Below are 11,786 nucleotides of genomic sequence, written 5' to 3' on the forward strand. Positions count from 1 at the left end.
GTATATTAAGATTGACAAAACAGTTTTTAGTAACTGATTAAAATTTTGACCTTGGCCAGCAAACGTTTCGATATCTTAGTCCAGTGAGCAAACATGGCTGCCTTAAGAAGAGCACGTTGGGAACTACCGTGCAAGGTCGTTGGGCAGCAGTGGACTAACTTATCGTCTTGTGGCCTGCATACCAGAAACATATTAGTATCCATAAAATATACAGGATGCGGTTGCAAATTTCAGGGCTTCTTTTTGGGAGCAGGTAAGCTAAATCTGAGTCGCGTTGCGGTTGTGTAATGACGCAACAGAGCAGCGCATCTTAACAGTGATATTTTCTAGTTTGCACATTACTTCGTCAATAGCCCCCGTCCATCACTAAAATCTGACATAGTAGTAGACAAAGTAGTATTTCATTAAAATATTTGCGTAGAGACTATAATAGATTGAATCAAAACAGGTTACAAATAATATTCAAAAGTTTTGGCTTACATGTTTACCAAATTTCCGTAACTGAATTATTAGTACAGTAATCCCTCACCACTTTGCGCTTCACCTTTAAAGTAAAGGGGAGGTTTTATAAAGCCTTAATATAATGTATGAATAAATATACCATTTCCATTTTGTGGATTTGTGGTTATCGCGGATGATTCTGGAATGCATCTGCCGTTATAAACGAGGGATTACTGCATATTAAGTACAATAGTAGTCACTGTAATGTCAACTCAATTTTTATATTTTTTTACCTGAAAAGTCAGCATTTATTAGACAGTGAAACGTAAAAAGACACCATTGATGCTAAAGAAACAATACATTTTGGAAACAGTTTAAATAAAGGTTAGTGAAAAGTCATCAACACATGCCATTAGATATATGACTGAAACAAAAATCTTTGGTTAATTTATGTACAAACCTGCAAGTGTGCATGTATGACTTATGAAGTCACAAATCCTAACAGTACTAGTTTACATTATTTCATTTAAAGTCTTATTCAAATTTTGACATGTTTCAGGGCAACGGTTGCCACGTTTCCTTTGTGCATCAGATGTGCGGTATGTGCACACTTCTTCTACCAATAACAAACGAGACTACTATGAGGTTCTAGGTGTCTCAAAGAATGCTGATCAAGCTGCTATTAAGAAAGCATATTACAAAGTATGTTTTAAAGATTTTTGTTTCTTTTTCTATGATCTAAACTTTAAACTCTGTTGTGATTTTAATACATTAACAAACTTAAAGGTGGAACGTCTTCTGTCTGGATGAAGAGAATGGTATTGTCCATGTGAGGGAAGGTAAGAATAATATGTGATGCTGACTACTAGTGTCCAGTCGTCTCCAATTACTACCCGGACAATAGGCAGGGTAGAGATGACAGGCACTGCCAACTAGCCTGGCAATAAAACGTTTTCCTCACTCATCTTGCTGAAGGATCTAAAAGCTTAGGCGAAACGGCTAAACATACTTTCATGGTCAGGACTGAATGTATTCTCCCCACACAAACAAACATAGAATATATAAAGGAGAGAAGGATGAACAGTGCAAATGACACAGACATAAAGACAACAAAATTTTCAAACTTTATTTTTATTGCTTTTTTAATATTTTTCTATATCTCTTATCTTTCCTTCTTCTTAAGCGGGATATCTATATTCGGTTTGTAGTCCGTGATTACATCTACGATCTATGTGCGCATTCCACCTAAGTTTTGAGCATGACATGATCTACAATGTCCTTCGCCTTGTCGTGCTCACTAACAGACATGGACTGTGGGGCTGCTAGTGTAGATGGGGAATGGCCACTATGTTACAGGTGTGAACTGTTGCCTGTTTGTAAATGTACAAACATTGCACAAAAAGGCAGATGTATTTTATGTCGGTCACCAGGGGAATAAACTGAAAATGTTGAATATTCTCATCCCTTATGAGTAAAGAAAGATATAGAGATATAAAGACAGAAAGTTTTAAAATTCAGTTGTGTTTGTGTCATTTCTGCTGCTCATCTTTTTCTCCCTTATTTTTCTCTCTATTTTATGGAGAATACGTCAAATGTCAGTCCTAACCCTGACAGTATGTTCAGTTGCAAACCATTTCACTTCAGCTTTCTAAACGCCAACAGCAAGTACTCGGCTGAGAAAGACGTTTTATTGCTCGGGTGGTCATCACCGCCTGTGAATGGGCGAAACCCATTTAAAAAAATGCCCACAGAAAGTTCCACCTTTAAACATATCCATTTTGTGTAAATTGTGATTGTACAACATTAATGGTATCATTAATTGCTTCATCAACACAGTTTTGCACACTGTTTAAATTTGTAAATTTAATGGTTATAATTATTAAATTGTAGTTTAAAGGAGGAAACAGCTAATCTTGAAAATTTGACTTCTTATCCCTTTCCAATCAGCTTGCAAAGCAGTTTCATCCAGATATGAATAAAAATGATCCTAATGCAGCAAAGAAATTTCAGGAGGTGTCAGAAGCTTATGAGGTAAGATGAGTTTAACCAACGTTAAACTTCTTTATTTTTATGAGCAAAAATTCTGTATTTTAATTGTACAATGCTGCAAAAAATACTGGTTTTGTTGTAAATATATAAGGATAACTAGATTTTTATATTTCTGATATTCAAAAAGTATATTTAACTCTTTGATTCTGAGATTGACAAAAATCTGCCTCTTAAGCAACTGTTCAGGAGCCTCACCCATGTCCATCATTTTTAGTCATTTTTACTCAAAAACAAGGGAAATGAAAAATTGTGATGAAATTCAGTCTTTTCACTAGGTCAAGGGTGGGAACTTTTTTTCTCCAAGGACCATTTTGCTATTTATAAGATCATTCGCAGGCCATACAAAATTACTTACAAATGAGTTTCTCTGTTTGGTTAAGCTGTAGTTTTGCCACATTTTTTGATGTGTACAATCCCAGTATTCCTGGCACTACTGTCCCCTGTGTCACCACAGTCTGTCTTTTGTGATTAGGTGTGCAAAAACTTTGGTCTGCCACTATGAAAAGCATAGCGAAAAATTTGGCCGTAGTCTGTAAAATATACATTAATCATTGAAAAGTTCCTATTACTATTACAGTGTTGATGATTTTTTTTTTTTTATTATTACTGTAATTGGATAAGCTGACATGGTTGAAAAACTTTCTGCTTATTAACAGCATCAAACCAGAAGTGGCCTACCTTCAGCTTAAGTTGAAAGTTACATGCATGTTCTTTGTTGTTCTTTTCCAAGTCTGATTATAGAACTTAAGAGAATTTATTTAGTTGAAAATGAAATCTTTCTTTATTCTAATTTATTTTAATTTTAAGTATTTACATTTTGTTATTAATTCCTAGGTCATTACAACTTAAACACATTCTTAAAGAGTCTGCATTTTTGTCATATTTTATCTGTATCAGGTTTTAAGTGATGACAGCAGGAGACAGGAATATGACACATTTGGCATGTCTGGAGCTAATGCTAGTGCTGGTGCTGGAGCACAAGGAAGAGGAGGATTTCAGCAAGGCTTTCAAGGTAAGAAAGTTGTCTGCTCTTGGATCATTTTTATTACAGTACAAAACATTGCATTTGTTCTTAGCCATATATTGGAAAATGGATTTAGTCAAACTTTAACGTGGAATTTAAAAAAGTTTTGTTTGTGTTTTAGTCAATTGTCGTATTTGGTTTGATAGATTTGATTTATTATTATGCTTGGGAAAACCAATTAGGCTGATAGGTACTTAGTGATGACTGACATTATGTTGAAGTGTGCATAAGAGCACTGGCTTCAAATGTCATAACTAGTGCACATTAGCTAAAAGCCATCATCATTGTAGTATGACTTACATGTTACAAGTTACATCATTGTGCACTCATCATATAGTTGGTTCCATATGGTGATTATGAATCATTTGGGTGAATTTTGATCACTCGCAGGAACAGGTGCAAACTAAGAGTTAAAAATGATTGACAGAACTATTTTACAGGGACGTTCAGTGTTAGCTTGCGATGCTGTACCCTTGACATGTTCTGTGCACTTGCAGGCTTTGAACATTTTCATGGCACCATAGATCCAGAGGAGCTCTTTCGCAGAATATTTGGAGATGCTGGAATGGGGGGTATGGGTGGCATGGGTGGCTTTGGGAATTTCAGAGATTTTGAGGAAAGCAAGTTTGGTTTTGCACCTGCATCAGAGGTATGCATAATTTTGATTATTCTCAAAATAACTGATTTACACTTATGATCAATTTCGTGTCATGTAATAGTTTGATCCCTGACTAAACGCTTTCACAAAGCTGCATATATGTATGTCTATTAAAATGACCACATGCACCTTCATGCTTGCATGATATTGTAGTAGTAGAAGTGGAATGGATTCTTTGTCTTTGTTATCATGTTTTTGGTAAAGCATTTAATAAAATACTCTTAATTGAAAAAAAATGCTTTTAAGATGATGATGGATCTGACCTTCCAAGAAGCTGCACGGGGTGTAAACAAGGAGGTTCACATTAATGTGAAGGACACATGTCCCAAATGTCAAGGCAACAAGGCAGAGCCTGGCACAAAGGCTGTGAAATGCCATCAGTGCAATGGCACTGGCATGGTAAGTTTATGTGAAGAGTAATGTCCCTTCACCTTATTGGCTACAGGTTGACTGATCTCCATTTCTATTTGTCTTTTAAGTAGATGTGCATTAGGCTTTGTGTCTACTGTTTGTTCTGTGCTTCTTCTACGCCACGTGCTGTCTTCTGGATTATTCTTCTATGCCTCCATGTAGCTTCTTTTTCATGAACCACTTAAAAATTTTTACTAGTGGTCTCTACTGTCACATATGCGCCATCCTACAGCTTTGGAACTGTGTCAGCTGCATAAATTTAATTCTCTGATAACTTTCTGCAATTAAACCATGAATTTTATCAACTATTGATGCAACTGTTATGCCACATCATTGTGAGGGTCGGAATCAACAGCTATGTACTCTGCGGTCTGACATCTCTGTCGCTGCAGTCTGACATCTCTGTCGCCTTTAGTTAGCTAATATGATTTGGTCTGAGTTTCTATATATGTTATACACATTACGTGTCCGTGTCAGGTTGGATCACTAAAGAAAAGAGGAATGCCTGTTCCATGACACATAGCAATAACATTTTTCTACTTCTATTAACATAATATATTAATTAATATTATAATATTTAGTTATTATTATATAAATTAATATGATGTGCTTGCATGCCTATATGTAAAGTGCCATAAGTCTGGCTGATGCTGGAAAAAGGTGCTATACAAATGTGCTTTTTATTATTTGAATGTGTGCTTTAAGTGTTTTGAATCAGTATTCAGACAATATTTCTAAAGCGCTTTGAGTATACTGTACATTGGAAAAATGAGCTTTATAAATCTGCATTATTATATCATTATTATTATTAGGGAGCAGCTGAAGATGTGCTTCTTGAAAGGGTAGTGGTAGTGCTGTACCACCATTTTAGTAGGAAAAGTAGGATTTTATGTTATCAAGCTCAAGAAAAAGAACTTGCCAGATTGACTAACCACTCTAGTTTCTACTGCGTATTGCATTGTGTGCTTTTCCTTCTCAGGAAACAATCAGCACCGGTCCATTTGTGATGCGGTCAACATGCCGTGCATGTGGTGGTGCACGTATGATAATTAAAACTCCCTGTACTGAGTGTGCAGGCAAGGGCAAAATAATTTTGAAGAAGAAGGTGGTGGTTCCTGTCCCAGCAGGTAAGTTGATGTAATTTTTCATATTAAGTTACTAGTCATTTCAGAGCACTTAATGAAGTTTTCAAACAAATAGCAAATTTGTTCAGTTGTACATCAACAGATGAGGAAGAAGTTGTTATATTGATTGTTCTGTGCAGGTGTTGAGGATGGTCAGACAGTGCGCATGCCTGTGGGTAATCAGGAGGTGTTTATAACATTCAAGGTGAGTTGCAATCAACGTTAAACTAAAGAAGACTCTTTACTTTTAAATTTTATCAAACACAGACCAGCCTATCACTAGAGATTTCTGTAGCATCTCTATGGGACTAGAAGAAAATCTATGAATTTCACAGCAAAAAAAGTTAAGATGCAATATCACATAAAACTAGTACAGTCAGACCTCGATAAGTCGATCTTCCCTAAGTCGAAACCTTCCTATATCAAATTAATTGTTAGTTCCCGGCCAAATACCTGCGCCTATTATGCCATTTTCCCTAACTCGAAAACTCCGTAAATTGAATTTTTTTGTTTGGGGTGGTCCCTTTGAGTTGGACTTATCGAGGTCCGACTGTATAGCTTAAGTTTTTATTTAAGAATCAAATGCTTAGATTTCAAATATATGACAAATGATGACAAGAATGGGGCTGGGTAAGGGGAGAGACTAACCTAAACAGTTTCATGGGATCTGACATCTGAAACCTCATCTCAGATTAACAGGTCATAAGTAAAGAAAGAATCTTTACCAGATGAATCAAAGAAGCAGCATTGTAGACAAAACTGAACATATTGTAGTTTGAAATAAGTAGGGTAGGGCCAAATACCTAGGTGCAGCAAGAGTCAGAGCCAGGGCCTCACACCCTCTCACCAGGGGCAGTAATTATTTTGGTTAAAGAGCAGTTGTAACTCCTAAGCTTCATTAGTCGGGTTGACTAATTAGTGACTAGTTGACTACATTAATTAGTGGTGTAGTTTTGACCAAAAAAAATGTTTCTTCCCAGGTGGCCAAAAGTCGACATTTTCGGCGAGATGGTGCAGACATCCACAGTGATGCTCTAATTACCCTTAGTCAAGCAATTCTAGGTGGCACCATTCGCATTCCTGGTATTCATGGAGATATTTTGTTAACAGTGAGTGGTTTAATTTTTGCTCATAGTTTGGACTCTGAAGCTGCTGTGTGTATCATGTCTTTTTGACATAAAAGTAATGTGTTAGGGTTCATGTAACATTGATGTATGTGCATACCAAATGATAATCTGGAAATTATGCAAATGTGTATTGTGCAGTATTATGATGTGTCACTTATGAAAAGGAAATATAACCATATAAATATGTCAACAAGTCCAGCAAAATGTTTTTTAAAAAAAAAACTAATGCATATCTCCAGAAATATTCAGGTACTTGTACTGCGAATTTTATTTATTTTCCTGTTTTGACATGGACAATTTGCAATTAAGGTTTCATCCCTAATGCACAGAAAGTTAACAAATAAAAATGTACCTGTTTAAATGCAGATACCACCAGGTACCCAGTCACATGATCGAATTCGGCTCCAAGGAAAAGGAATCACACGAGTTAATAGTTATGGTTATGGTGATCATTATGTTCACATAAAAATCAAAGTTCCCGTGTAAGTACATCTTTTTTTAGCACTCTAAAGTGTGTGTGTGAAAGAGAATATGAGGGGTAACTGTGTGTGTGAAAGAGAATATGAGGGGTAACTGTGTGTGTGAGAATTATTGTTTAAAGGAAGAGAAAACATTTTTAATGTTTTCAAAACAGCTTCTTAAATGTCTAAGAATGTTGAGCCAACTGTTATTAACTTTTTGAAATAGTCTATTTTGTTTCCATTTTCCTACAGAAAATTGACTCCAGAGCAGAAGGCGCTCATTTTAGCATTTGCAGAAACAGACACCTTAGTTGATGGGACAGTAAATGGGGTGACACAAACTCAGGCAGGTTTGTGTTACATTTATGTTGAAAAATGTTTTTTTTTACTTTCTTTCTTTCCCACCTGAACTCCACTACCCACCTCCAAAAAGCCTACATCTCTGCACATGTGTGATGGTATGACTGCAATAGTTTACAGAGTAGCTGTCTTGAATGATTTGTTCTGGTCTATTATTTAAAATTTATCATTTCAAAAAGGTATTACAATTAAAGGAGTTAAGTGCTCAACGTGCTTATTTCCAGGCTTAATAACCATAGCAGGTACTGCACTGTACCAAGAAAACCTGATTAACAGACAGATCCAAAATAAATTCCGTGACAGTGATGTGTTTGTGTGTCTGGAAGCCTTAGTGAAAAATGGGATTGGAGCAAAAAGAAAAGTTTTTCCTCCAAATAACTGTTTGATTTCTGAATGTTAATAGATAAAGTCTAAGACCACTTTCCTTTTATGAGATAGCAGAACATTTAATAAAACAAATAAAAGCAGTTCATATGTTTTGGATGCATAGTTTCAAGTGAGATTTCCAATTAGCCAACAACTAAATTATTGTTTGATTCATTGACTTTTTTTTTTAAAAAGAAGCACAATCACCAGCATGGATTAACGTCTGCATTTTTCACCAAGCTCATGTTTTAAGCATCAGTGAAAATGGATACAAGATCTAATAGTTTGTGAAAAGATACTCCCCTGAAACTGTCTGTGCTCGTGTGTTGCAGCCAGTGGGGAGAAAGTGACAGGGGAAAGGCTAAGCAGTGAAGATGAGGAAGAGGGCATCTTGGCCAAAATTAAACGAAAACTTTTTGGCTAACATTTGTCTAGTTCTGGCCAGCACACACAAACACTTGCTGCTCACAGTATGTAACAACACCTTTTTAGAATGTTATCAGTTTTCAAAAAAAAGAATACAAGTATAATCATAGTACATGAAACCAATACAAGTATAATCATAGTACATGAAACCATAGAATAGGCTTCAGAGCTAAATTTTTGTAAAATATGAATAGCAATAGCTGTGAATGTCCAAATGTTTGATAATTGATTTGCATGAAGAAACATTGCCTTTGAATTGACCATGTTTTGGTATTATGAAGTTGGATTTGCCAATTTGGTTTTCATTTGATAGCATGCATTTGATAATGTATTTTAAAATGTATGTTTGTCATTAATACTGTTGGCAGTCTTGGTGGCAATCATGCAGATTTTATATGTGTGTGATGCATATGTTATCATTATTGAAGCAGCATGGATTGGTGGACAATAAAATGTTGCCATATTTCTTTAGGAATATATTACTAGAATTTTCACTGTATTTAGCTTTCCTCTAAATATATTTTTATTTATAGTCATATCCAGATGTTTTTCTGTCCAGGGCAACGTGTGATAAACGATGAATATGGTTATGTGGAGCAGATAAGGAGGGCATTCATGCAGAACTCATCTTCATCCAATCGAAAAGACAGAAACAGTGTAGATAATTCTGAGACTGATGATGATATGAGGTCACACAGTGCAGAAGCCAACAAAACAAGATCCAGTTGATACAGCAAATAATGGCATAAAACGGCTTGGGAATAAGTGAAGTGTTATGGGGATGTTTTACTGATTGTATTTTTTCAATAAGGTCATAGTACATCTTTGTAAAATACTTATTTGATATAGCATTTATCATGCGAGATTTAGGCTGGTGATATTTTCTATAAATGGGAATAGAATAACCCAGCAAACATTTGCACGAGACCATTTATGTGTGCATGCAAGAATTTACATGTACAGGAAAGTATGTGAATGTAAGAACTTCTGGCTATGAATCAATGCTGGAACATCTGTAGTTGTGGATACAATGGTTTCTTGTACAGCACATTGCTCATAAAGCTTGAAATAAACAGCAAAAGACATCTAGAATGTGTGAAAGCAAATTTCAGAATTGGCTTTTTTTTTTGTTAATTTTAGCATGCTGGTTGAATTTTTTTTTATAGTCATTTCCATTTTTTTTTTATTTTCACTATTCTAGCACTAAAGCATATGTCAGGATTACTTGGAACAGAGCTGTTCCGTGATGGAAAGGCTGAATTTAGGATATACATAAAGGGAAAGCGATGGGGGGAGGAACTATGTTATAGCAAAATTGTTGAACATGATTGATGAGATGGAACTGCACAATACATGTATGTTAAAACTGGATTGATCAAATTTCAGATTTGTTGCAGATCTTGCAATTTCTGTGTAAAAAGATGAAACAATAAAAGTTTGGTTAATCAGTTTTTGTCAGATATTAATTTAGCGAGCTAATAACATTTTATTACATAGTACTTATCGTGGTTCAGGATGCGTAGCATTTATACTAAAGCTATTTTTCATTGTCACAAATTTTAAAATTCCATTATTTTTATTTTATGGATTAAAACATTTTATACTGTTGCAGTTTCATCGAGATAATCTGGAAATAATGCACATTTTTTTGTGAACCTTTACTTGCCATTGTAGATCATCCCCCAACCTTGGATACTTTGGTAATGGGAAATACAACATTTGAAGTCTTTATTTCACCTGTCAGGTCCGTTGTACAGTGATGAAGTGGTTGACCATCTGGTATGATGCCATTTCCTGAAGGTTTACAAGACTTGTAGACATACATTCTTGTTGTGGGACTTGTTGAGTTGGTGGTGCATATGTCAAGATGGAAGTTCTGGCTGCTGCATGTTTTCACTAGCACAGGATCTGTTGCCCTCAAATTGTATATTTCTCAGGTTATAAAAAAGATAGGTATTTGTGCCTGATGAATATGTGAAAATAAATACAAGCATTTCAAACTGTTTGTTTATTCATGAATGTGCAATGGTAACATCGAAACAATTGGCATATAAATAAAATTTAACGCAGTATAAAGTGATTTTTAAAAAAAATATTTTTATTGGAGAAGGAGACGTTAGTATAAATGTGCCTGGCATGTTTATACTGGCAAAGCATATGCACATTCAAAACTGGTATTTTTCCCATCAACTCAAAAAAGTATACAATACAAAAGAATATATATTTGCTTTCAATACAGGCAACCAGTTTAGCAACAATATGTTTTTATAGTGTGCTTTTAATAGGACAATGACAGATTCATACAAGGGAAACTTGCAGACAGCAGTTTCTGTGAAGTCCATCTATTAAGGTAAAAATATTGATAATGAATAACTGTAAGTTGTATTTGACAAACAAGCGCACAAAAAGATTACAAGCAAGGAAAATGATTTTTAAGGAGTTCTAGAAGTCGGATTATTGCACTAAGCATGGAAATATTTGGCAATGCAGCTGTAGAAGTATCACAACCTAATGCACTTAACAGCATATAATAAAGCAGCCTCAAGTGACCGAATGGTCAGCTCATCGCAAAGGTGTCAAGATGAGATGGTATCTAATAATTCTCTGCTGTTTTCATACTCTAAAAATACATGTGACACAATATGTGAGCATAATGGGATAAGCGTATTGTGGCTTAATATTCTTCCCAGACAGCAAAGAATTACTTAAAGCGTGTACAATTCGATGCAAAAGCTCAAATTCTTGGCCACGTGAAACCGCGCCGTGACATGCTGATCCAAACACATGCTCTCTTGGTGTGAACGCTCACGAACACACACAAAGGGGTAAAAAACACCAGTGCTTCGGGAAGTATTAAAGGAGTTCCTTGTACGCCATGTTGCAAGCACTTCATTTCACATGGACTGATGGAGAGTTCTGGTTCACAGCGCAAGTCCCGTGACGCCAAGCACAAAAATGGAAAGTGAGTTCTGGGAAATAGCATGGCGACTTTTATGTAAACAAGAGGACATGAGGGGTGGTGATGGTAAGCTGTGTTTAGTCACAAAAATTGAAAATGTGTATCGTGTTATATCCTTGTAGGGCACGTGCAAATTTGCTACAGTGCAGATATTCATAAAATTACGCCGAGCTCTTCGCCTGAAGGTCGGTGACCACTGCCACGTCCCCGTCTTGAGGGACCGAACCTTTGAGGGCAGCCCAATGTGTTTATGTGCACATGTTCATAACCATATGAAAGGATACATTCAGTCTTTGGTGTCATCAAAGAATTATTGATTTTTTTCAAATTCTTAATTATTTTATCGTTGTAAATAGAAGTGTCAGAGTTTAAAAGAGTTC

At 35.7% G+C, this 11,786-nt stretch overlaps 1 protein-coding gene across 3 annotated transcripts; it reads left to right on the plus strand.

Moving 5' to 3' along the window:
* Positions 1-56: 56 nt before the first annotated feature.
* On the plus strand, positions 57-10,447 carry LOC112560927 (protein tumorous imaginal discs, mitochondrial-like). Of its 3 annotated transcripts, XM_025233050.1 has the most exons (13): positions 57-253; positions 1,001-1,143; positions 2,389-2,472; positions 3,388-3,502; positions 4,012-4,163; positions 4,419-4,571; positions 5,563-5,710; positions 5,848-5,912; positions 6,688-6,816; positions 7,201-7,316; positions 7,548-7,645; positions 8,354-8,491; positions 9,007-9,087. In XM_025233050.1, the coding sequence occupies exons 1-12, from the start codon at positions 94-96 to the stop codon at positions 8,443-8,445; spliced, it is 1,455 nt and encodes a 484-aa protein (XP_025088835.1). In that variant the 5' UTR covers positions 57-93; the 3' UTR covers positions 8,446-8,491; positions 9,007-9,087. The 3 variants fall into 3 exon arrangements, with proteins under 3 accessions (XP_025088835.1, XP_025088834.1, XP_025088836.1); XM_025233049.1 differs by lacking the exon at positions 8,354-8,491 and having other exon boundaries at positions 9,007-10,447; XM_025233051.1 differs by lacking the exon at positions 8,354-8,491 and having other exon boundaries at positions 7,548-7,641; positions 9,007-9,157.
* The last annotated feature ends 1,339 nt before the right edge of the window (positions 10,448-11,786 follow it).

Source organism: Pomacea canaliculata, linkage group LG3 (assembly GCF_003073045.1).
Source record: "Pomacea canaliculata isolate SZHN2017 linkage group LG3, ASM307304v1, whole genome shotgun sequence".
Lineage (NCBI taxonomy): Eukaryota > Metazoa > Mollusca > Gastropoda > Architaenioglossa > Ampullariidae > Pomacea > Pomacea canaliculata.

Bases quoted from the DNA above. Each gene is read 5' to 3' on its own strand.
- LOC112560927 (XM_025233049.1), top strand. From the start codon at position 94: ATGGCTGCCTTAAGAAGAGCACGTTGGGAACTACCGTGCAAGGTCGTT. The intron at 2,473-3,387 runs GTAAGATGAGTT...TATCTGTATCAG, and splicing joins AGGTGTCAGAAGCTTATGAG to GTTTTAAGTGATGACAGCAG. The intron at 7,646-9,006 runs GTTTGTGTTACA...TTTTCTGTCCAG, and splicing joins GGTGACACAAACTCAGGCAG to GGCAACGTGTGATAAACGAT.